This window comes from Chiroxiphia lanceolata, chromosome 2 (assembly GCF_009829145.1).
Source record: "Chiroxiphia lanceolata isolate bChiLan1 chromosome 2, bChiLan1.pri, whole genome shotgun sequence".
In the NCBI taxonomy this organism is placed as follows: domain Eukaryota; kingdom Metazoa; phylum Chordata; class Aves; order Passeriformes; family Pipridae; genus Chiroxiphia; species Chiroxiphia lanceolata.
This window is the reverse complement of record NC_045638.1, coordinates 114,645,823-114,672,113: the sequence shown is the minus strand read 5'-3', so window position 1 is coordinate 114,672,113 and position 26,291 is coordinate 114,645,823. Positions and strand designations below refer to the sequence as shown.

At 43.9% G+C, this 26,291-nt stretch overlaps 1 protein-coding gene across 2 annotated transcripts in view; it reads left to right on the top strand.

Annotated features, from left to right (window-relative positions):
• Positions 1-5,585: 5,585 nt before the first annotated feature.
• SCAF4 (SR-related CTD associated factor 4) overlaps positions 5,586-26,291 on the top strand; it is a 31,012-nt gene continuing 10,306 nt past the window's right edge. The window contains exons 1-14 of one of the 2 annotated variants that reach the window (XM_032678520.1): positions 5,586-5,692; positions 13,200-13,283; positions 13,880-13,924; positions 14,342-14,503; positions 16,697-16,832; positions 19,067-19,206; positions 19,712-19,888; positions 20,230-20,330; positions 20,833-20,880; positions 21,979-22,087; positions 22,432-22,599; positions 23,972-24,057; positions 24,329-24,519; positions 25,469-25,569. In XM_032678520.1, coding sequence (XP_032534411.1) covers positions 5,663-5,692; positions 13,200-13,283; positions 13,880-13,924; positions 14,342-14,503; positions 16,697-16,832; positions 19,067-19,206; positions 19,712-19,888; positions 20,230-20,330; positions 20,833-20,880; positions 21,979-22,087; positions 22,432-22,599; positions 23,972-24,057; positions 24,329-24,519; positions 25,469-25,569 — 1,578 coding nt within the window. In that variant the 5' untranslated portion in view covers positions 5,586-5,662. The remainder of the gene's footprint in view (positions 5,693-13,199; positions 13,284-13,879; positions 13,925-14,341; positions 14,504-16,696; positions 16,833-19,066; positions 19,207-19,711; positions 19,889-20,229; positions 20,331-20,832; positions 20,881-21,978; positions 22,088-22,431; positions 22,600-23,971; positions 24,058-24,328; positions 24,520-25,468; positions 25,570-26,291) is intronic. The other variant, XM_032678522.1, reaches the window with a different exon arrangement.

Here is a 26,291-nt window from a genome sequence, read left to right as displayed (position 1 = left end):
GGGAGCCTATAAGAAGGATGGAGAGAGACTATTTACAAGGGCCTGGAGTGACAGGGAAGGGGGAATGGCTTCAAACTAAAGATGGCAGAGTTTGCTTGGATATTGGGAAGAAATTCTTCCCTGTGAGCGTGGTGAGTGGCTGCCAAAGGGTGCCCGGAGAAGCTGTGGCTGCCCCATCTCTGGAAGTGTCCAAGGCCTGACTGGACAGGGCTTGGACAACCTGGGATAGTGGAAGGTGTCTCCACCCATGGTATGGGGGTAGAACCCAAGGTCCCTTCCAACCCAAGCCGTTCTGTGATTTGGATGAGGCTCTTCAGAGATCAGCCTGGGGTTTGATAAGTGTTAATTTGATCTCGAATCACAAAAATTATCATCAGATTCAGGGGATGAACTATGCAAGAATCCTCCTGCATGGAATGTAGAAAATAATCTGGTTCATAGCCATGGTGCAATATGCATCTGTGGGGGCGTGTAAAAATATATATATATATATATATATATATATATGTCTGTATGTATAAATAATGATTTTTTTACTAAGAAAATGAAACAGGTTTTCATGTTGTTCTCACAGTTGGTTTTCTGACTGAAACAGAAATTTTGGATGCAAGCTGGCACTCTCCACTACAAGGCTCACTGCTTTTATTGAGAGCAAAGCAAAAGGTCTGAAAGTAAATCCTGAGAACAAATCAGTGATGATAAATGGTGGTGGAAAGATGTCTATGGGCAATGGCAGGTGAAAAGGGCAGAAGGTCACGAGGGGTCAGCAACTGTGGCTGTTGGTGTAAGGGACTGACACATCATCAAACCCCTGGCAGAACTCGAGAAAAGGTTTATTCAAGGAGCAGGGCTATAGGGAGGGGGGATCCCGACCCTGTGAGAGCTCCACAGGCACCAGTCCAGGGATTTTCAGCAGCACTACCCCATGCCCAGCAGGCCAGACAAGCCACTCTAGTTCCTTCTCTGGTTTAGATGGGCACCGTGCTCTGCACAAAAATACACTGTCAGCCTTGGGAAATAGCTGAGGGGAATTGCTGCCACCTTATCTCCTCCCCCCACAGTCTCCTAAAAGCAAGTTCAGAGCTCCACCCCTTCGGATCTGGCTACAGAGAGATGTATTGTTGCAACAAGACTAGTTTAGAGAAATGTCCTTGATGTGTGACAAAATTATACAGGAAAGGTTCACATTGGGATGTCTTTTCACAAATGGGCATGGAAAGTTAGTTACACTAGAGAACAGAACAGCTCAGTCTCCATGAAGGGTATAAATATCATCATGTGGAGAGGAAGGGCAAGTAGAAGCACAAAAAGCATAGGTGATAATGCTTTTTTCAGTGGAAAATAATCTTTAGACCAGGCCTCAACATCTCAGCTGGAACAGGAAAAAAAGTTCTGGAGACTGCCTTTTAGACTATTCTCGTTTTAAAAACAAACAAACGCCGCCAACACACAGGGTTTTTGTTTGATGAATTCAGGGGCACGTCAGATCCCTCTTACTGAGTAAGGAAACAGAGTTCTTTTGTGGTGCAACAAGTTCCTGGACTTTGTTCTTGAATCTGTGCCCCTCATGTGCTACGAGATCAAAGTGATCTTTTATCCTGTGAGTTCTCATTCGCCCAAGATATTTACTGACGTTACTCAAACTCACTTTCAGCGAAGACAAATCGCGTTTGCCTCATTTGCCCCTCTTAGTGCGGACATAAGGGCCATCTCCTGGCCACAGCAGGGACTGTAAGAGGAGTGATGAAAAAAAAAAAGGCTTGAAATCTCAAGAGTAAAGCCTGACAGGAATTATTTGCTCCACGATACCTGAAAAGCTGAATAGAAGCCACAAGTAAGGATTTGTGCCACCAGTCCCTGTCAAGAGTACCAAGGTTTATCAATTTAGGCCTAAGAACTGTCCCTTGTACAGGATTTCCTTCACCTCCCTCAAGTATAATGCAACTAGAATTTTTTTACTGATGTATTGCAAAACCAAAAATGCTCACAAGTTAATTAGTTACATATTCCTTCTCAGGCTTAAATACTTTGTGGTTACATCTGATAGGACCCAGAATTTTATTGCACCCTATGACACTTAACTGCCTTAAACCCTGTCTTCTGAAGTAGTGACTGCAGGATGACTATGTGATGTTAAAAGACCAAACTAAAATCTAACTTTCTCAACAGCGGAGGAAGAAACACCAAGAAAAGCCGATTTCTGAAAGCTAGGAAGCAAAAATTGCAAAACACATCTACGGTTTTTGGCGATTTTTAAGACTCACACATTACTGGGGAAGAAAAAAGGACTGAACATGGCTTTAAAATGCCTGACATAGGCAACATAAAATAAGGCACTTGAACACAGGTTCAACAGAACTGTAAACACAGATTATAGAATACACTGCAAACTGATTATACACACTTAGAAATCACTTCACAAACCAGAACCTGGATAATGTGGGGGGAGAAGGAAAGAGTTTGGGGCCTAAAGTGAGCTAAAGCTGAAAGCTGGTTTCACAAAGACAGCATTTTCTGCTCCTGCTGACTGGATAATCCAAGTTTTCTTCTCCTAAACAAACAAGCAAACAGAAAACAAGAAACAGAATTCCTATCCAGTTGGACACAAACAATTTTTTGCTTCTTCTCACCTCACTTATGGAGTGGAAAAAACCTTTTGAAGTCAAATTTCCTCATGTCCCAAATGAAATACTTTGTTTTAAAATACCTAAGAAGGAAGGGGATGAAGAACTAGGACCACAAAGTTATCAGGAGGTTGTACAGGTGGTTGTACAGGTGAGGAACAGTTTCACATTTCTAATATTTTTATTGCTGTTGGCTCACACACCTAGAACTGCACTGGCACTCAGAATGGTGGCTGCCTGAGAACTGCAAATATCTACACTACAAATGTAATTTGCAATTCCTAATTGGAAAAAACCCCCTAACAACAACTTACTTCCTACTGTGCAGGCTTCCTAAAGCGCTGAATAATTAATTTTGATGATGTTAATTTTAATGTTGTTAATTAATTTTAGTTGTTCTTATAAGCCACGTCAGGGTTAGATATCCATCCACAGCAGGTTTAGATGTTTACTTGTCAACAGGAGAAAAAAACCCCAAGTATTTTTTAACACTAAAGCCAAATCTTCAGTAGTAACAGTATAGCAGAGCCTAAAAACCTAAATGCTCCCAACAGATGAAATCACAAACTTCCCCTGCACCAATTTCCATCAGGAAGAAGTTCCAGAGTAACCCCCTGTCCAGAAGAAGTATTTTACAGGCTCCAGTCTTGGTGTTCATGGAGAATACAAGGGAGAGCCCCCCACCTTGGATTTCTCACAGCTCCAGCTGCACCAGAAGGCGGCTGCAGAACCACCCTGGTTTACTTTGGTCACTTGTACCACTGGATTCCAGGAAATTCTAAAAAATTAAAAAAAAAAGAAAAAGTTGCCCTATAAGTTAATTACAGATTGACTGAATGAGTCAGAGAGGCAGACACAGATCATCAAAGAACGAGGAACACGACATTTTTATGGGTGATCACTGTCAATCACTTCCTTTGTCAAAAATGATACACGAAGCTAATAATAATGTAGGAGACAGAGCGAAATTTAACATCTTCACGGATCAAGACAATGTTATTGCAAGAAAAAAAGCGACAGACACATCATTCTGTGAAACTCCTTAAATGCTTGATCTAAATGAAATTCAGCTAAACTTGTGTCTCATTAAGTGTAAAATGACAAGGACTCTGCTGAATTCAAAAACATTTCAGATTTCAACCAGCCTGAGTAAGACTTGCAAGTATCTTTCATCAGCTGGTACAAAGATAAAAAGAATCACTACATGCAGTGATCATAATTTGTTCCCAACAGCAATCCAGTTATCACAGAACCATGGAGTATGTTCTTCCTTTGCTGTTCCTACTTCTCAGGTGGCAGAACAAGCCACTCTGAGAATTTTTGGGCAGTGACATGAACAAGATTAGTAGCGCAAGCTACACATGAAGTTAATTTATCGTATTGAGACTGGCAAAAACCACAAAAAGCCAAGACACTGACACTGGGTAGGCAATATTATTTATTACTATTATTTTTATTTTCCACCACTCCTCTGTAGCTTGGTAGCTTTCTTTAAAAGAACTGTGAAAGCTGAAGTGATTTTTTAAAATTCCGATTCCAACACGAGTTGGCTCATTGCTCGGAGCTGCACCGGAGGCACACACCGGGTGCCCTTATGGTCATTAATTAGCTGCAGGAATTAATGATCTCCACCGGGGCACAACACTTCGAGTGGGGAGCCGCCTTCCAGTCCTGCTCCTATTTATACTTGTGCCTTGAAGAAGCATCCCCTTTTGAGTGTTTAACTTGTGGCAGGGGACCAGAAAAACACCGATTTTTGAGTGTTTAGCGTGGGATCAGAAGAACAGCGATTTTTTGAGTATTTAATGTGGAGCTGGGAATCAGAAAAAACCATAGGTGTTTGAGTGTATAACGTGGAGCGGGAGATCAGGGAATGAGAAAAAACACCGATTTTTGAGTGTTTAAGGCGGGGGGGGTATCAGGGAATGAGAAAAAACACCGATTTTTGAGTGTTTAAGGCGGGGGGGTATCAGGGAATGAGAAAAAACACCGATTTTGGAGTCTTTAGCGTGGGGCAGGGGACGAGGGAATGAGAAAAAACACCGATTTCTGAATGTTTAACAGAGGTGGGTCGTATCGAGGAATGAGAAAAAACACCGATTTTTGAGTGTTTAACGTGGAGCTGAGAATCAGAAAAAACACCGGGTTTTGAGTGTTTAGTGTGGGGCACGGAATCAGAAAAGAACTGATTTTTGAGTGTTGAACATGGGGCGGGCGCCGCTCTCACCCCGGGGCTCCGTTGAGGAACGGAGCCGAGATCAGCCGAACACTCCCGGATCGAGCCGAACGGAGCCGAGATCAGCCGAACACTCCCGGATCGAGCCGAACGGAGCCGAGATCAGCCGAACACTCCCGGATCGAGCCGAACGGAGTCGAGATCAGCCGAACACTCCCGGATCGAGCCGAACGAAGTCGAGTCCAGCCGAACACTCCCGGATCGCGCCGAAGAGAGCCGAGATATGCCGAACAGTCCCGAATCGAGCCGAACGGAGCCGAGTCCAGCCGAACTGACCCGACCTCGGCCGAACTCAGCCGAGCGCAACCGAATCCAGCCGAGCCGAGCCCAGCCACCCGCAACAGCACCAGAGCAGCCGTGAGGGGCCGAGGCGCGGCGGCCGCCCGGCGGCTGCGGGCAGTGGCAGTGTCCGGGGGCAGTGACAGCGGCAGTGGCAGTGTCCGGGGGCAGTGACAGCGGCAGTGTGGTGTCAGTGCACGCTCCACGCCGCCATTTCCACACCCCCCCTTCCCCCGGGAGGTGGGACTGGCGCTGACATGGCGCCGGCGCGCGCGCGCCGAGTCACGTGCCCCCGGCGGCTCTCGCGCGGGCCGCGAGCGGGGCCCGTGCGCTCCCGGCGTGCCCCGCGCTCCCCCCGCTCCCCCCCCGGCCCGTCGCGCGGTCGGGCCGGGCCGCGCGCGCTGCCCGCGAGCCCCGCCATGGCCGCCGCCATCATGGCCGCGCCCTGAGGGCACCCGCCGGCACCGCCGCCCGCAACGACAGCACCGCCCGCAGCGCCGCCCGCCCGCCCGCCAGCGCCGACATGGAGGCCGTCAACGCCTTCAACCAGGAGGTGGGAGCGCGGGGCGGGGGACACACACACACACACACGGCACACACGGCGGCCGCCATCGCGCACCGCCCCCCCCCTTCGGCCCCGCGCTTCCGGCAGGGCCCTGCCCGGCTCTGCCGCCTGTGAGGGGCCCGGCTCGGCCCGGCGGGGAGCGGCGCTCCGGGGGAAAATGGAGGCGAGCGCGGCCGGGCCCCGCGGCCCTGCAGGGGCCGCCCCGCGCGGGCCCGGCCCGGGGGGGAAGCGGCGTTGGAGGGATCTGTGCGGGGATCTCTGCCCCCCCTCGCTGCCTCCGCGCCTTCACTGCCACCGGCTCGCTGTGCCCCCGCTGCCGGGCTCCTTCTCGCACCGCTGGCAGCGGGAACCTTGTTCCGATCCCTGTTCCGGGATCGCTGCTGGGAGCCGTTCCCGGCCGTGCGTGTCGTTGAGGAGCGGGGGGGAAGCCGCGTTTCGGGACTGGTGTTCCCTCGTAGTGCCTTGGCCGATGTGAGACTGGAGCGAGAGGGGGGATCTCTGGACCCCTGGGATGCGACTGAGGGATCGATGCCAGCGCTGGGCACAGGGGAGGCTGGAAATCATTTACTCTCCTTTCGTGCCACGCTCCCTGCCTTCTGATTTTTTTTTCCTCCTTTTTTTTTTTTTTTTTTGTGGTTCCTTGATCAGCTGGTGGGAGTTGGGATCAAAGCGGAGCGTGGTGGGTTTTTGTGCAATAAACAGCGATTTAATTTAGCCCTTGCTCTATAAAGTTTTTTGACACGTGACTTAAAAACGATGGTTAGTTGTTGGTCGTACATCCCCCTCAGCTGGGCACTGAGGCTTTGCGGGTCCTCCCTAGACAGAAAAGCAGTTAAAGCTCAGCCAGAGGCTGTTCCCAAATATGCGTTGGAAGGTTGGGAGGCTGTGCATTCCTGCAGGACAGGAATGGGAGAGATGGCAGCTGCTCTTCAGTGATGGAGTCAGGGTGCAAAAAGTTCACTCTGCAGTTTCCTGGGATTCCGTGAGTAATCCCTGTCTTGGAAACGGGTGTGTTTTGTTCCCTACCTCTTCCTGTAGGAAAGGTGGGATGCTATGGCTTGATGCAGACAGGAATGCCGAGTGAAATCCTGATGTCTGAAAGAGAGCAAAGCATCAGATTTTTTGCTTGGATATCAGTTATGGGGGAGAAAAGTGTCCTTGTTGAAGTTCCTGTTGTGCAGTCACCTGTGTGTGTGACGGGTTCCTGGGACTGCACGTGTGTGGAGCAGCCTGGGAATGAGCTCAGGGTCTGTGTGGTTCCTGCCCAGTCCTCTCCCAGGAGGGGAGTTTGTGGTGTTGGCAGAGCACATAAAGTCCAGTTCTCAGATGGGTCTCTTCGCTTGCTGCCTGGAGCAGCACAAACTGAAATGGTCGGGGTGGGGGTAAGATTTAGGGGGAGATACTGTTCTCTTCACTGAGAAAGCCCAGAAATGTCAGTTTTACAGAGGTCTGAGTGTTGTTCCAACAGTGGTGAGAACAGCCCAGGCTGGGAAGCCTCTGAGGGCTGGTTTTGTCTGTACAGCTTGGTGTTGTGAGGCCTTCAGAGGTGCCAGTCCCAGTCACTGAAGGGTTAATTATTTTATTGGGGGTGGAGTGGCTCCAGCAGTGAAGATGGGGGCAGCTACAGAGTACCCCGTAGGCCAAGAATTCCTGGACTTGCTGGCTCTGCAGTACCAGGGAATTGTGGGTTTATCATGGAACTCCCAAGTGCAGCACCCCCAGGATTGGAGCTGCACTTCCTGTGCGTGCTGGAGGTGACTCCCTCCTGGCTCTGCTTCCATGTCAGCTCTGCCTGAAGGAGCAGATGCCACTTACTGCAGGTGATCCCACCATTTGGGATTTTTTTGGGGTGGGTTTGGTGTTTGCAGCAATTCCTTGAATGGTGGGAGGCCCAAGTTCAAAGCAGGGCTGTAAATTAGGCATGCTCGAAGTTGCTGGGTTGGTGTCTCCTCTTGGATAAAAGAGCTTGGGGAGGGAGAGGAGTGAGTTTGGCTCTGGCAGTGGGTGGGAACTCGCTGGGGTTGTGTAATTTGATCCTGTTTGATTGTGGTGCCGTTCCCTCAGTCCAGGCCTTTGAGCTTCTCTTTTGAATGCAAGTTTGCCAGTAAATGTCCTCTTCAAAATCCTCCTGTTTCTGCAGGAGCAAGCCCAGGTTTTGTGTTTGCTGCTCCATCTTTATCCAGCTGTAGTTTGAGCAGATTCCTCCAGCTGAATAGGAGGGATTGGACAGGGCTGTGGTGCGTTTCCTCTGAGGAATTCAGTTCCAACTGGATCCTGCACTGTTAGGTGCATATATTATGTTACATTAGTGACACAGTATAAATAAATCACCAAAGGTAACTGGATAATGGACAGAACTTTGTTATGCTTTTAGGAAAACAAGCAAGCATTTTTCTAAAAACAAACCCCAAAAAAACCCAAACAGAAAAAATCCCACCCCCAAAACAGAAGCAAACAAAACCCCTCACCAAACCCACACAGCTGCCATGGTTTATAAATCCTTGGCATGTTTCAGTTTAGGGGATGTATGTTTCCTTTTCTTTAATCTGAAAAACTTGAGGCATAGTTTACTGGTTATAAAAGTTAGAAAAAGAGATTTTTTTTTTTTTTTTGCACAGTCTTGCTGCTGGAAATAGGAAAAAAGTGCCAACTTTCTTGTTTTGTAATCTTTTATTTGCGTTGAGTAATGCATCCTATTCCTTTAATGGTGTGTCTCAGGTTGACAGTAGTTAATCTGTACCACTGAAACATTTGATATCCCACCTAAAGGTGCCCAGAGACAATGAGGTGGCAGATCTTGTGGGTTGTTTGTTCCAAGCTGGAGCTGCGGGTTCCTTCTTTGCTGTTGGTCCTTATTCAGGGCACTGGGCAGTTGGGGTTTTGATCCAGCCTGCCTGGTTTATGCCAATGGCAAGGCTTTATTTTGCCTGTTCTATTACAGTCTTCCCCTCCCTCCCCAGGTGCTATAAATAGAGGTTGGCAGGATATCCTTCCCAGTGGTTCTCCAGCAGTTGCTGGAGCTCGGGATCCCCGGTGAGAGTCTGGATGTGCAGGGAAAAGCAGCAAGGACACAACTACCAGCATCTGGCTGGAGTCTCTTGCCTCTGCACTGAACTTGTTTCCAGGAATATTGGAAGCTGTGACATTCCAGTAGGGATTCCTGGTAAGAGAAGTGAGACAAGCAGTATTTCCTGGAGATGTGTTGGACATGAGAGCCCTGCCCTGGCCCCGAGAGCTGCATTTCCAAACCATTTCTGCAGAAAACAAAACTCTCTTCTGTGTGTACTTCCGTGATGTCATTTTCAGATGAGGATCCCTTGTGAAGAGGTTTCCCCCCAGTGTTTCAGTATTTGTGGAAGGCCTTTCTAGGCCACAGAAGTGGCTGAGTCGATGAAGTGCTGTTTGGCTTCATTGCCTGGGGGTCATATCTGGTCAAATCTAAATGTCACTTTATTTTCCCAAGAATACAGCCTGACAGCTGTGGGTGTTATGGTGATCTCTTACCTTCAGCAGCACGTGATGCTAGTGTGGTCAAGCATTTAAAACTTGCTGATCATCTGAGATAGGGAATGATCTGTTGCTAAGCTCTTTCTCCTTTCCTTAGCTCGACGAAGAACCTGAGGAGGACAGGAAGCAGCAAGTTCTTCAGGGGAAGGAAAATGTACAGGGCCAGCAGAATTCCTTTGGATTTTCTAAAACATCTGCCCTTTTAAAGTTTTGTTAACAAAATAGTGTGGCATCTGTGCTTGTTGGTCGTGTCTTCCATCATCCTTTTGCTTCTGTAGGCACACAAACAAGTAACTACAATTATATACCCATAAGTGTCTGGTGATTTGCCATGTCTCGTGTTTTCTAAATGCATAAATAAAACACATTCCAAAAGCTGGTGAATGAATGTGCTGACTGTGGGTGAAGTCTGCTTTGGGAAGTGTTTTTGGACACCTAAGGCTCGATTGAATCATTGAGGGCGTGTTAGACTGCTCTGGAAATTGGAGAAGGGGAGGTTGAATGAGGTGTCCTGACAGTGACCTGAGTGCTTGATACCCACTAATCACTAAACACCGTGTTTGTTTTAGTAGGTGCTTCTCTCCGTGCTGCTGCTGTGCTGGGGGGTTGATTTAATGAGTGTATAAAACAGACCCGTAGCTCTTTATTTGCAAATAAAGAGACCTTTTTATGGTAGAGGCACTTCAGCAAGAGAGCAAAGCCAGGGAAGCCAGTTCAAGCCCTAAAAGGTATTTTTACCTTCCTACTGGGTTCTCATGCTTAAAACAGATAAATAGACTTAAGATCGTACATCAAGCTCGGTAAATTTTAAAATAGTGGTTCTCAGGTTCCTATGTAAAATAGACCAGCAAAGGGCATTAACTGTAGAATGACAGGAGTTAATAATCTGCTGCTCAAAAGTCTGAGAACTAAAGGCAATCATCATCCTTGTCCTGTTTCCCACCCCTCCTGGCACCTCCTGAGCTGGAGCAGGGGCACAGTTGGAGTTGGAAGGTGTCTTGGTTCACTTCTTCCATGTGTTTTCTGTAGTGCTTCTGTACTTCACATAAAGTTTTAATTTTGGGGCTCACTGTGTTAGTTAGTCTCCCTTTTGCTGTCCTGCCGTGGTTTAATGAATAGCTCCCCTTTGTTATTAAATAGCATTTATCAGCCTGAAAACGACCAGGTGAATTTTCTGCCTTTTAAGCTCTTTGCTTTACAGATACTTTAGAGTTTCCTTCCGTGCTGCTGTGAAAAGTACCCAGAAATACTCTTAAATCAATATTGTGTACTGTGGCTGGAATTTAGTGGGCTCTTTAATACCTCCACTTCTTTTGTGTCAACATCCTCCAATCCTGCAGTAACAGTCAGTGAAAGCAGAAGGTCAGAGCATTCCAGGGACAGGCTCCTGTTGTGAGGCAGGACATTGGAAACACTCTCAAGCCACAGATTTTCGTGACCTGTGTTGCATCCATCACAATGATTTTTTAAATAGTGTAAACTTTTGTGTCCAGGTTGTTCCTTGGGCTGATCATGGTGCCCTTTGAGGAACTGGATTTATTATTGTGAGAACAATCCTCTGAAAATAGGGGTGGTTTTTTTGGTGTATTGCTTTGGGCAATGTGTGCGGAAGAAGATCCCAGTCTAATTGAACATACGGAAATGTAAATTCATGGATGGCTTACTGAGCAGCTCCCCCTGCTACCAGTGGAAAACCATGAGGGACTTGCAAGGGTGTTAAATTTTAGATTTACCTGTGTTTAAAACGTGGTGTTGACACATTTAACCAATACTGAGAATTAAATAAAAATCCACATTAAAGTAGTCATTTGATATTTGAAGATTTCAGGTAACTTGAAAAAAAGTAGGAAAGTTTTGTTGTAAAATTCCGAGAGATGGTGATGGGGAGGGCGCAGAGAGGGCAAATAGTTTTTTTTTATATATATACACACACATGCACACACAGATGTACTGTAGATGTATTTATATATGTGTGTGTGCCTTTGTCCTCCCTGGCAGTTTTTCTCCTTGGATTTTTATTTTTTTCGTGTTTCCCCCAATTGCAGTGTCAAACTTGGGATACTTTAAAGATACTTCTCTTTATATTTTTGCTACCCCTTGTTTCTTGTTACCTTGGGCCCTGCTCTGAGCCCTTTCAGTTTCCTGGGGGGGTCTCTCCTTGTGTTCCTGAAATACAAAGTGCTGCTTTCACACCAGCTCCTTTGTTCTTACTATATGGGACTGGATCCTGTTGCTGGAGGACCAGTTGCTTCTCCATGTGCAAAGGAAAGGATATGGAATGCCTGTCTTAATGTTGGCTGCTTTTTTCCTCCTCCGTCTGTTTTTGAGCCTTCTGGTGCTTTGTTGTGGGTGTTGGGCTTTCGATTTCTCTTCCCCTTTCATTACCTCTTAAAACAGATTTTCTGAGTTTTAATAATATTACTGACTTCGTTCATCGAGAGTTCTTTGCGCTTATTTTAAAGCAGTTAAGTCCAAATTGAAAACAAGATTTGTTTTTAAAACCAAGTCAGCTCACAGACCCCTCTCTCCTTCTGTCTTTTATCTGATGGTTTTTATTTGTCCCTGCTGCGATTTCTCATCAAGCTGAAATATGTTTGACAGTTAAAATGGCTTTAAAAGTCCAACATTCTGGCATTGGAACTGGCATTTTATGGACATGAATAATGAGAATTCATGGTCTTGTGTTGGTGCTGGAAAAGGCATCTGGCTACCACTATCTTGAACAACAGTTTTTCTTCTGTCACATCTCCTGGAATAGGAATTGAATTAAGAAAGTAAATACCTTGTTGCCAGCTCTCTGTGTTTTATAGGTGTAAGGCCTCCCTTTGTCCTGCTGAAAGTCTTGCTAGCAAATCACTTACCTTATTTGGCCAAATTTTTTTGTCTTCTTCATTGATTTTTTTCCTTAACCGGGACAGTGAATAAATCTGTGTGACTTGGTCACTTCACCAGTATCTTGGAACTTAAATTAATTAAAATTAGAAGGAGAAGAAATTTTTAAATGACATCTTACTTTCCATTACAGTGACAAATGAAGACATTTGTGTTCTCTTATTTTGCTTTGTGGCACATAATTGATGACACTTTTGACTAGTGTTCAAGGGCTCAATTTTTTCTTTATTGTAAAGGACAAAATGAAATTATGTAACACAAAACAATTTTTTTCCCTATGATTTGTGGGGAATATTTCAAGGTAAAAACAACTGTGTGTGTAGAAGCCTTGCAGGTCTCAGTGTTGTTTTGCCATAAGAACACAGTGCAGTGCACGGGGTGGTTTTGGCAGCTGGTTATTTTGCAGTGAGAATTTCCAAGAGCAGCCTGTGGAGCTGATAGAATTCACTGCAGATCCAGAGGGGGATCCCGAGGGATCTGGAGAGCGGTGCAATGTGCGTTGGAATCTGGGGTCTCTGGTGTGTGTATGTGTGAGTGCCAGGCTGTTACTGACAACAAATCTCCCCAAGTCCCTCAGTTCCCTGTTCTCTTAAAACATTCCACACGGATGGAATGTCATGTCACAGTGTTCAGGTGGTGCTGGGATCCTGGGGAAAGTGTATCCAGATGTCTTCATGGATGATTCCCCAACTCTGTGTGCCAGTTTTAGTTTCCCTCATCTCTGAAATGTAAAGCTAATGCTTATTTTCGGTTATGTAGATATACACACACACACACACACACACACACATATATATATATATAAAATATATATATATACACACACACATATGTAATCTATAAAGACCAGTAACTCCTGAAAACGTCCTTGAGGAATGAACTGTCCCCTGGGTGACCTATGGAGAATAAGGCAGCAGAGTTTGTAAAACAGCAAAACAGGGTTGTAAAATAGCAAGTTCTCTCAGGGCCAGCCAGCAATGTGGCCAACACAGAGTGTGGGATACCAAAAATCCCTCACCCACCTGAAATGCTGTCTTTTTTGGTGAATTCCTTAAGCTTCAGAACACATTTCTAATGTTTGTTTTTTTCCATTCAGCTCTTTTCACTGATGGAGATGAAACCTCCTATTTCTCGAGCAAAGATGATTCTCATCACAAAAGCTGCCATTAAAGCTATTAAGGTAAAGTACTACAGGCACAAACACCAAACTGTAAACAGCAGCAATGTTTTATTATTTCACTTCTGAAGTAAATATTCAGGATTTCCCAGTCTCAGGGACGGTTTATTCTGGTTGGCATTAAGGCTATTGTGTAGAAACAAGTGGGTGGTGAACATCATCTCTTGGTTTTGGACTGGGAGCATGATGCCAGCTTGATTTTTTTTTTTTTGGGGTCATTGCTTTTTAATGCTACACCCACTAGGGTGTTGTGATTCTTGTAAAATAAAATTTTAACTGTTGCAGGGTGCAACTACACTTTATAAGCACGTGGAAACGCTGGTCCTGTGTAGAAAGTAACTCCAGAAAGCTTCCACTTACTCACTGTCACCACACTGCTGGCAGAAAGGATGCCTTGGGTGTTGGTCTCCCCCATGAAATCCTTTTCTCTGTGCTTTAATTAATTAATTTAGCTTGATAACATCCTGCCTTTTAGAATGTGACTGCCATATTCTGTACTCTTTCTGAAGTGGTAATAAGCACAACGAGTAAAAACACTTCCAAGATGATGCACCACTGTTCAGTAGCTGATATGTTAATGTATGTTATTTATTTTCCAGCTCTATAAGCATGTTGTCCAGATTGTGGAGAAGTTTATCAAAAAGGTAAACAAAAAGAATTAAAAAAATATATTAATAAAGTTATTGTCTGCATCCTTTATTAGATATTGCTAATAAATAACCAGAAAGGCTTCTGTTACTCAGGGAAATCCTGGTTTGTTAGGATTTTATACATTTTGGTATCACTTTTGTGTATATAACCTCATTTTAGTTTTCCATCATACATTGGGGGGGGGGGAAGCAAATTGTGAAATTTTTCTCTACCCAGCAGCTGGGAGGAAACTGGAGGTACTGAACGTAAAATTAATTGTCACTAAGTTAATCCATACTTTCAGAAACGGCAGTTTTCATGCTTGCCTGGGCATGTAGAGCAACAGGCTGGAATGCAGTGCTCCCTTTCTCCCCAAGAGCAGATTTCCTGGGAATATCCCTGCCTGATGGCCAATTCTTGTTGTGTTTCAGTGCAAACCAGAGTACAAAGTCCCTGGGCTGTACGTGATTGACTCCATTGTTCGTCAGTCCCGGCACCAGTTTGGAACAGACAAAGATGTTTTTGGGCCAAGATTCTCTAAAAATATTACTGCCACATTCCAGTATTTGTATCTGTGTCCATCTGAAGACAAGGTATGACTGTCACTCCTCAAGTGTTGCTGTGCATTGGTCATGGTGTTTGCTCTCCTGTGACAGTGAACTGGGTGATTCTCTCTGTCCCTGGGAGACTGTTGCTGTAGGAAAGGGTAAAACAGGCTGAGGAAGATGATCAAAGGTGATAGTTGAATGCAAGCTGGAGTTAAAAGATATATTTTGCCTACCCTCATCAGCTTTGCCTGTGGAGACACTTCAGCACTGTGTGGTTACTGTGCCAAAAGCTTGAGGTTGCTTCAGGAAAACTTCCTCTGGAAGGCAGTATCTCCCACAAAAAGGAAGTGTTGCAGGAGCAGCTCTGGTTTTGTAGGCAGTGATGATTCTGTTCACAAAAGTTTTCTAAGAAAATCATTGTGTTGGTTTCATCAGTCTTTCCCACTCCTGTACTTGAGGGTTTCATTGCTGTTCTCCATTGCCAACACTGGTTTAAGGCCTTGTTTTATTTAGTTCTGCTGTACTTGTTGATAGAACAGAGGCTCAGAAAGTGTCCTGAATTCCTGATGGTCCTGGTTGTTACCAACAGAAAATGACTTTTGTGCCCTGGCAGGAAAATCCAAGATAAGTATGTTTCAGAAGTCGCCAGTTGGTTTCCAGAAAAACACCTCCTCGCTTTTTCTCTGTAAAATACTCCTTTTCTACCTGACTTCTTCCCCAACTTTCTAAATAAGCTTTTTGAAAAGCTTTGATGTTCATAGTTCTCTAATGTGGTACATTTAGACCTTCAGGCTTTGAATCTGATATCCTGGAGCTCCTGGGTTAATACCTTGGTGAAAAAGAGCAGTCCCTTCTCCTTTCTGTTTCTGTACTTACCATTTTGTTCACATAAATGAATTAGGCTGTCCATCTCTTCATGGGGCTGCTTGATATAGGGAATAATATTATTTATAACGTGCTTGCTTTGACGGATTTCCAGTTTCTAAACCAAAAAACCTGATCTGCAGATACACAACAACTGTGGTTGATGTCTGAAGAGAATGCTACTTTTTTTTTTTTTTTAAACAACCTTTCTGTAAGATTAATGTGACTGAAAACAGGACTTTTAAATTTACTCATTCTTTGGCCTTCATTCTATTTTCAGGTCTTCTGGAGAGATAGCATTTTATTGCTTTGATATTCTGCTGTTTTCAAGTTTAACTGTTTTTTCAGACCAAAATCTTATTTAAAAATAGACTATTTCAGGTTTCTCTCTAACTGATGTTATTTTAGCAAACATTCTGTAAAATTCTTGAATCACCTAGCTAATGAAGGTAGAGGTGGATTTGCATGGGTGTAGATAACTGAGTCACTCTGAGACATTTAATTGTTGAAACAAGAAGGGACAGAATCAATTCATTCCAAGTAAAAAGTGTTTGAAGCTTATATGTCTGCAGGTGAGATGACTAAACCTACAAAAGGACAGCAATACAACATGTATTCTGACTTCTACCTGCCTGAATATTCCAACTGAAGCAACACAACTAGCGAGACATTGTTTTAGTGCTGGGCTAAAGAAGGAAAGGCTAATTTCCAGCTTGTTCCTGAAAGATGCGTTGTTCTTCATGTCAAAGGAAAAAAAATGAGCTTGAAATAACAGCTGACAATCAGAGATTCTAAATTAATCCTTCTGCAGTGATCAGTGAGGATGTTTCCCACTTGCTTTCCTGATCTTTTGAGCAATGATGGAGATGGTTTCTGGCGTCAACATGGAATTGGTTGGATTAGGGATAAAATCAAGGAAGCAATCCTCAGCCTGGCTTTGAAGTGCTGTTCTGGTGTTTCCTGATGTAATTACCTCTCTCTTCCTTAGGGCTTTCCAGCTTGTTTTCCTTTTTCTCTTTCTGGTCACATTGGTTGGTTGGTTCAACCCTTGGTGACCATCTGTGAAGAAATGGGGCTGAAGTGATGTCCTCGATTATTCATCAGACCTGGATTTCTGACTGGCCAGAACAGTTTTAGGAAAGTGTCACAAATTGCTTTTTATTAAAGGAGACAGTAAAATAAGTTGGCAGTTTTTCTTTTAACCATGTAAAAGGTGTTGCTGCCCTGTGTCACAACACAGGGTTTGTTAAATTGGTGTGCCTGGTTATGTTATGTGCTGTTCAAACCTTTCTTCTCCACATACAGAAGATAAACTGGGACTTTGTGAATAAGGAGAGCTGGATTCAGCATTGATGCTTACTTTTGTTTCAACAGAGTAAAATAGTCCGTGTCCTAAACCTTTGGCAGAAAAACGGAGTATTTAAAATTGAAATAATTCAGCCTCTCCTGGATATGGCAGCAGGAACTAGTGCCACTGCCCCAATGGCAGAGAATGCTACTAACAATGAAGGTAGGAATGAACATTTTAACTTCTGCCTTCAAAGGGCAAATGGCAATAGCTTGTTTGCTTTCACAGGAAAGCACCTACTCTTAGTTCCAGCAGCAACATGTCCATAAACTTACCTTTGTTGTCACAATTAAGTGGAGCAGCTGAACTTATTTTGAATAAATGCTGATACTGTACTTGGTGAGCACTTAATTGGAAAATACCTGAAATGTGTATCACAGATATTCATGTGCACATACATATGTGGACACTTACAGATGACTTCTATGTCCCCTCTTAAACAAGTACTTTTTCTTTTGCTTTGAAATATTTGTCTGTTGTATCTCAGGTTTCCAATTCTGATGTAATTTTTTAATGTTAGAGTCCAGATGAGTAAAGTGGGATCTTACATGTTAAGAGCTTTGTCTTTCTTTGGATCAGTTTAGTACCTGAAAGCAGCAGCTGTCGGTGTCTCAGTATGAGCCCTGGGACACTTTAACTGGTGTTTCACATCCAGATTCTCAAACAGTGCAGTTCTGTCCGGGCCTTTGCACGGGCTGGAAAGCACTGACCCACAGAGCAGAGCAGGGAGGGCCTGCCCACAGTGCTGCACTGACCTATTTTGTGCCCCATGAAAAGCTGGCAGTGAGGTTATGGAGCAGTGGAGGAGAATACACATTCCACAATTCCCTCTTTCTCCAGAGGGCCTGTTTTTTGGCTCTGCACTCCGTGTTTCACTCTGAGCTCTGGTAACCTCCTTGTTCACTGTGTACCTTGGAGTAGGACTGGGAAAAGTGGAATGGAGTGAGGGAGGGGTGGTGACAGACAACAAAACAGTGATGCACAGCAGCACAAGTGGGAGCCTCTCCAGCTGTGTTCAGGGAAGTGTATCCCATGAAATGTGGTGGCCGTGCAGTTCCATTCTACTGCCCTTCCAGCCGTGTCTCCTCACTGGTGGCAAACAGGTTGGCTGCCTTCTGCAGAGATTTTCAGTGAGATTATTCACATGCACCAGAGGGGATAATTTGGCCCTGAAATAAATATGCTAATGAATAATAATAAATATATTAATGCGTTATGTGAGATACAATCTGTTTAGCCCATAGAGAGAAAAATGCAAATTTTCTCCCTTGAGCAAGAAAATATCCTTCTGAATATATACAGGAAATAATTGGGGAGTTACTTCATGCTTAAGAACAGCCACATACCTTTTTGCAGTATTTTTATATTGCATTTCACTTCTGGGAAAATATTAAACACGTTTGTCTCTGCTTGCTGCTTGTCAACACTGGAGTTATTTGAAGTACAAACAGAGGAATGGCTTTAAAGGAGATGGTATTGCAAGGCAAACATGTTTGCTTAGTATTTCAAACTAAATATTTTTATCTGTGAAGTTTCTTAAACTGTCACTCCTTGTACAGCTCTATTATGTCCATTAAAACAAATTTGCTAAAGAATAGTGACTTGCTCACAGTGTGGAGGAATTGATGGTATTATTGCTAATTTACCTTGTACTGGCAAAATGTTTATTAAAAAAGGCATTTTAATGTAAAGCAAAGAGAATGAGAAAGCTGCATATGTAGCCAAAGCTGTCAGCGTGTCCTAAAGCGTGATCTCAATTTCAGTAAAGCTCCTGGAAATGGGAGTCTTTTCCTGGAAGAATGACTAAAAGTAATTTTTCTGGTGGGAGGATTTATCCATCAGCTGCAGGTGTGGCTTGTGCCTGTGCAAAAGGGGCACGTGAACAGACCTTACCAAAGAAAACGAGCTGCCTGTGAAATAACCTCTAATTATTACCAGAATTCTCAGAAAAAGTTCAGTTCCTGCTAGAAAATAGAAAATGTTAAGAGGAACTCAGTTGCTCTTCAGATGAGCCATGAGCTGGTTCATTTGAAATACTCCAAAAGGATGAGCCCAGAACCATCACACAGTAATGCTCATTGCCTCATGCTGTTGGAGTCAGAGCTGTTCTTAACTTGGACACTTACAAACGGGGAGCCGTGCTCTGAAATTCCATGTGGGACCAGCTTCCAGATGGGCCTTTTTTCTTTCCTGGTGCATGCAGTGTGCAGGTGTGGGCAGTGGCTGGGGCAGTTCATGGCAAAACAAACGGAATGTGCAGTTGGGGTGGTGTAAATAAGGAACTTTGGGTTAAAGAGGGGCTTGTGGCCAGGCCCTTGTTTTGAGGAGGCAGGTGAAGAGCAGGGTGAGTGTTCTGGAGTGACACAGCCCTTCCTCTGCTCCTGTGGATCCCTCAGGTTCGCCGCCCCCTCCGGCAAAGGTCCCCTCGGAGCCCCCTCAGGTGACTGCGAACTCAGTGCCCACCGTGCCACAGCTGCCCAGCTCCGATGCCTTCGCAGCTGTAGCTCAGCTGTTCCAGACAACACAAGGACAACAGGTAACCTGCTTGTTGGTTCCCTTCTAACTGCAGCTTTTATGTGAAACAAGGGGGGAAAATGACGGAGCAAAGCGAAGAGCCTCCTTAAGGTCTTTGATGGAGTCAAAGGGTACTTGAATTATCTGTGACTCTTCCATCCAGTAATTGTGGTATTTGAGGAAAATGCAGTTAAATATTCCTAAATTATTAGTTGTGAATTGATACAGTTACAAAGTTTCCGGGACAAGTGGAATATAATAAAGAAAATGTGGAGTTGTGTTGTTCAGTCCACTAAGCAGTGCTGAAGGGCCTGAGTCCTACAACGTTGGGATCTGCTGAATTTTGCCACTGAAGTATTTAAAAAGTGACTCTTGGTCTTGCTGAGAGTTCTCTCTGGTTCAGTCAAGTTGTTGGTATTCATCCTGTGCCATAGTCTGGTTTGACATAAAAGTTATATCCTACAACTGTTTTGATGCTTTGTGTTTATATAAGAACATATTCTTAATACTACCTTGTGTTTTTGTAGCTTCAGCAAATCCTGCAGACTTTCCAGCAGCCTCAGAAGCCCCAGTCACCGGTCATAGACAACACTGTGATGGCTCAGGTTCAAGCTATTACTGCTCAGCTGAAAACCACAGCAGCTCAGGCACCAGAGCAAAAAGCTGCTTTCCCAGCACCTGAGCAGAAAACATCGTTTGATAAAGTAAGCCTTGGTTTGTTCTGTGTTGAACCTCCCCAGAACACAACTGTTGGGATGGTACCTCAGTGTCCTCTGTTAGTTTTTAATTTTGTTTCTTCTCTTTTTCCATTTGGAGGTTGGCTTCCTGCTTTTATGGCCTGTGCATTTTCTGAAGCTGAAGAAAACTAGTTTTGGACAGTTTTTATTCTGTGTTAAAACATAGGTTTTTATTTTTCCCCCATTCTAACCTTGTCTTGAATTCCAGAGCTGTTAGATATGTAGTAAAACTGTGATAATAAAGATATTTTGGCTGCCAATTCTGTTAGATACAGAAAAAATAGTGGGCACAATGTGATTTCTTTCAGAAACTTCTAGATCGGTTTGACTATGATGATGAACCAGAAGCAGTGGAAGATGCAAAGAAAGAAGATTCAGCTCCTTCCCCTTCAGTGTCTCAGCCAGCTTTGTAAGTTGTGTGTCATAACAAAACTAAGAAATCTTTGTTCTAAAAGATTTTTAGGTTAGAAAGTGGATTAAAATTCGAAGTTACTTCAGTGCTTAACTGTTACAGCCCAAATTTAAAACATTGTTAACAATTTCTGTTAACAGTTTTTGGTGGGGTGTTTTTTATGGCTCTTCACTTTGGTGATGTGGTGTGGGTTTGTGTAACATCACTGATTGAGGACTGTGTTCTGTAGAGAAAAGCTTAGCTTGGATTTCAAGATGTGTTTATTGCACAACTGAGTGTGTCAGGGCATGGTTAGTGATCGGCTGGATTGCTTTGCTGGCTGGGGAAAAGATGCTATTCCAAACATTTTGATGGTTTTAACTACTTAAGAAATGAAGATTGGCTTAAGGTTCTTGAACGTTCAGTCCCCCCACAAACGAGCTCAGAGTCCTGTTTCCCTTTTACTGTGCATTATGATAAAGTCTGGAATGCCATGACCACATCCCAGTTTTCTCCACAGGACCCCTCTCTCATTCAGTGCACAGGCTGGATGGTGCTCAATGCCGGGGTTAGTCCATATTTCTTTTTTCCCTGCTTCAGTCCGTGGCCCCATGTCTTACTTTCTGTATCTGCATCCAAACCCTGCTCTCAAAACCAGAACCACTAACACTCTCATCAGCTTTCTTACTGTGTCTCTCACCTCCAGCACTTCTATGTTTCACAAGTACTAGTTAATTAAAATGCCTTTGAAGGAAATTGGTGGTATTTTCCCTAGAGTACAGGTGAACTCTGGAGTACAGAGAGATGAGGTAGGTCACACATAAGCACTGCTTGTGCCTGCCCAGCCAGAGGCTTTTGGGCATGTTTATGTTGTGTTGGCAGCACTTCAGAGCCTCTGTCTTTAGCACCTCCCACTTGTGCAAGATGTCCCTGAAGGTGGAATTCCAGTATTCCCAGTATGGGCACACAAACTCAGTCATTTCCTCTGTGAAAAACCGATCTGTCCAGAACTTCTGCAGAATTTTGTGGCACCTGTGTCTTCAAACAGTGCAAAGCTCTATTTCCCATCACCATGAAATTCCTGTATCCTCCTGAAATCCGGTTCAGTTTCCTGCAGGCAGGTCCTGTTACCTGCAGAGCCCTCCTGAGTTCCCTGAGCACTGTCCATGCTGTGTGTTGAATTAGGAAGGGATTGGCATCGCTGTAATGCTGCTGTGATACACATCCTGTGCTCCTCCGCCTTATTTCCTCCCAAACCAAGGTGGTTGTTAACAGCAAAAGTACAGCCAGTTTATTTTCCTTGAGGAAAAAGGTTGCTTCTTTTGTTCCCAGAAGAGGAACTGGAGAGGAAGAAGTTTAGCCTAAGGCAGACAACCTTCCTGAAACATTTCCATAGGCTGAGATCTTTGTAAGTCAGGGGGGAGAGGGAGGCTCTAACCTTTGTGTAGCGTTGCTTTAAGCGATAAAGGACCACTCTTAGAGTGGAAAAAAGATAAGGAAGCCACTCTTTCTCCTTTTTTTTTTTTTTGTTGGAAATGGGATCATAGTAGAGATACTCATTCCTTTTAAAATTACAGCAAGGCTGTGTAAATGTGTATTGAAATCTGGAAAATAAAGAGATCTGTGTATGTACTGACTTGTCTCACTAAAATATTCCTGGTTTCAGTGGGTTTCCAGCAGAAGGCATGCAACAGCCAGTATTTCCTCAGCTCCCAAATATGGATCCTTTCCAGCAGCGGATGATGGGAATACAGCAGGATCCAATGCGTCACCAGGTAACTTCAGGTTCTCCCTCGTCCCTCTCTGGTGTTTTCTATCTTTTGCTTGTTTTCTTTGATGGAGAAATAAGGAAGTGGTTTTACTATTGTGAAGAGTGAATGTGGCTTAGCCCTCAATTTTTCTAAAGAAACATATCTTTGTTCTCTGTCCCAGTCAGGCTTTGAAGAACAAGATTGTTTTCTACATCTAAATGCTTGACCTACTTCATCTTTCCCCCATCTTTTATTGTGACTTTGGAGCACAGATACAACTTAACTTGAGCAAACTGGGAGAGCCAATGCAATTTCTTTTCCTAGCTGGATTTTTTTGTTGTTGTTGTTTTTTTTTTTATTCTCTAAAGGTCCCACTTCCTCCTAATGGGCAAATGCCAGGTTTTGGTCTCCTGCCTACCCCCCAGTTCCCACCCATGGCTCAGCCTGTGATTCCACCAGCAGCACCTGTGCAGCCAACTTTCCAGTCTCCTTTTCCAGTCCAGACTGAGTCACACATGCAGAAACCCCATCAACAGGTGAGGAGCCTTTGCAGTAAACAAAGTAACTTAAATGCTCTCAGACGTGTGTTTTTCAAATGTATATGGATTGTGCAGGAGCAGAAGTGTCAGGATATCCAGGACAAGAGCTGGCTGTGAGGGTGGCTCCGTTGGGACATGGTTGGATTAAGCTGGGGGGCTCCAGGACAAGTCTGGCAAAACCAGCATGTGTGTGCTTACTGCTTCCTCATTCTTCCCTTTCCTGTCTCCGTCATATTTCAGGAATATTTTGTGCCACGGAATTCTGACAATGCAATCTTCTTGTATGAAGAAACCGTCTGGAAAAGTTAATTGTTAAGGGCCTGGTAGAATGTGAATGTAGTGGAAATGGACTCAAAATCTGTAACAACTTAAGAAAATCCAAGTAAATGCTTTGGTTCCTAAGGGTTTTCAGGACATTGTAGTTTCAATAAGTGGCTGCTATTAAGAAGAAATCAAAGAGCAAGTCTATTCATGAGCCTATATATGTGTGTATATATATATATTTAAAAAAGTTTATTTGCCTCTTTTGTTCCAAGAAAAGGAAATCCTGAACTGAGAAATAGAGATGGTACCAAGCTGTGACATCACAGATTGTAGAAATCAGTTCTTGCTTTGACTTGGAATAAAAGGACAATTCTCAAGAGTGTCTTTGTAATTAGTTTTTTTAGTCTAGAATTCTGTTGAATCAGTACATTTTGAGAGAGGGCTTTTTTGGGTGTTCCCTGCTGGGGTCATATAATGAAAACTTAAATTTATTTTAAAAATTAAATTAAAACTTAAAGTCTAGGCAGGATGCAGTTATGTTCTGGAATGGGAAACTGTGGAAGATTTGGGGTAGGAAGGAAGAGCTGTGTTGGAATTAGTGGGTTTTTTTAAGCAAGTTCTTGCATTTTATGTATTGCTTTGACTTTCTGCTTCATTTTTCAAATTTGTTGCAGTGTGCTTACATACAGGGCTTAAAGTAGTTTCTAGTAATGTCTTGGAGAAGAGCTGTAGTAAACCTCACTTTGCCTGTAACTTTGACACAGCAGGATCCGCTGACTGACTTTAAGGAGAATAATCATATTCTGTGGAGATGGACTGAAATATGGAAAAAAGATAATATGCAAATTGAAAACAAGAGTTGTTCAGATTATTTCTATGCTGTGTTTTCAGTGGTTGTCTTAAGTACAGGTAATACTGGACCCTCTCCCTGTCAGTGACACAGAGCAGAGGTGAGGCTTCTGAGGGAGAGCCACGTTACTCTTTAGTTTCACACATTTGAATATTCAGTGTAATTTTAGTGCTGTTACATAATTTAGTCTTGGCATAAAAAGAAATAAAATACTGGTGCTGCTCACCCATAACACCAGTCAACTTCATATTTTAGGATATGGAAGTGGAGCAGCCACCTGTTCAGGAGGGCAAACGGCATGTGTCTGACAGCAGGAAGTCGAGATCTAGATCTGCATCAAGGTAAATCAGTGAAAGCTCTTTTAGTGCAGGAATGAGAGCTGGATTAGTGACTCTTTAAGAGTTATGAACCCCTGGAAGTCATCTCCCCGCTGAGGGAAGTTGGGTATCTGTGCAGTTCTCTTACTGGGAGAGAGTAACTTCAAGCCTGTCAATAAACTCCCATTTCAGTGGCAGAATTCCCTGGAAATCTCTTTTTTAGCCTTTTTTTTTTTGTAGAAGCAATAAACATTTTGCTCACTGATGTGACACACGTGGCTTTGGTTCACACCAGGTCCCCCAAGAGGAAACGCTCCAGGTCTGGCTCCCGGTCCCGGCGCTCCCGTCACCGGCGCTCCCGGTCGCGCTCCCGGGACCGGCGCCGACACTCCCCGAAGTCGCGCTCGCAGGAAAGGCGGGAACGGGAGCGAGAGAGGGAGCGCAGGTCCAAGGGCCTCCCCCAGATCAAGTCAGAAACTGTCAGTGGTAAGTTCATTCTTCCTTTCATTGCGGATGCAACTTTGCAAATACCAGCACTACCACTTTTTGGAGTGGTACTCTTTAAATTGTTGTGTTCCTCTCCAAGATTCATCCAGACAGAAAAAAAGTAAACTGCACTGTGACTTGTTTTCTGAGCTGTAAAGCTGGTAGGACTTAAATTCACATCCCTGCACTTCCTTTACTCATAGTAGACAGTTTGGCATTTCTGGAATATCTCCAAGTTGGAAATACTTTGGCTATAAATGAGAAGAAAAAGTTGAAGCCCCGTGTTTTTATTTTCCTTCCTTTGAGACCTGCAAGCTAAAGCAGATTAAATAACAAGTTGAGTTAGTTGTAAATTATTACAATTTTTCTAATTATTCAGTGTTGTGTGTCTCTCAGACCTGGAGGGGGGCTTTGACCTGGAAAACACAGGCTGAAATAATCTGAAGTAATCTTGGCTTTGCCTGTGTTTATAGACCAAACATAGTAGTTGTCTTCTGAATATTCCTTTGGAATGTGGAATCTTCTCTGGGGTCAGCAAGTAAAATGAAAGCATTCTCTTATGTAAGAGACACACAAACTTGAAGAGTTTTAACAAGCCAAAAGCTGGTGAGTGACAATTCCAGGAGTGTAAAAGGACTGCAGGGCGTTGGCAGCTGTTCACTGAAAGCTCCCTGGCAGTGGTGTGAGATGTGCCTCTGCCAGCACCTCTCCCAGATTGTCACCTAGTGCTGTCACAGTTTGCAGTTTTGTATCACTTACTGGTCAAAACGTGGCTAAGTATTAAATGTTGCTGTGCTAAAGTGCAGCCAGTGTGATACTTTGAGCTCAGTTGCTGGTTTATTACCCTGAATTCAGCATGAAGTGAGATAAATGTGGGGCTTACTCTGTCCTGTAAGAGGAGCTTGTGTCGATAATGGCTCTCCCAACCTGAGTTAACTCTTTGTTGCAGTTTGTAGTACCACACTTTGGGTAGGACAGCTTGACAAGAGGACAACTCAGCAGGACGTTGGAAGTCTTTTGGAAGAGTTTGGCCCCATTGAGTCGATCAATGTAAGTAATAAATGCTGCAGTGTGAGCTACTTTGATAGGCTTGATTACAAAAAGTGTTTCCAGGCTGCTCTAAGACAGCTTTATTTTTATAAATTCCAAAGAGTTGAGCTCTCATTTCCTGCATGTTGTGCTTTTTAATGTGTAGACTCAAATTAGTTTGGCTGAGTTGTAGACAAAGAATGGAGTTGCTTTGGGTTCTTGCAATTTAAAAATGCAAATAAAACAGAGAAGATTATGCCATTTTCATAAAAATCCTGCCTTCTCTGGAGAATGAGGAAGAGCTAGATGCCTGCAGAATTACATCCTGTGCTCCTGAGTTCATCTGCTCCATTTTACTTGAGTACAGAAATGTGGACCCTCAGCTGGTGTTATTTTAGCCATAAACACAGAACTGTTGTTTTGTTTAGCTGTATTTAAGGATATTTTATATGTATAAATATATAAGTACATACATATAAATATATAAATAATAGCTGTTAAAATTTCATTGAAACAAACAAAAAGAAGCGACTGCAATTTTCTTCCTACTCCAAATTTTGTAAAACAACGTAGGAGATTTTTCTCAAATTCATTATAAATAATAAAAATTATTCCAAAGCTGCAGATAGACCCGAGTGGGGAGGTGCAGCTGCCAGCTCATGGTATATGGAATGAAGGGGGGTATTGATGTGTCTTCCAACGAGGTAATTAATTGCCAGACTGCAGCATTTATGTGTTTAGCA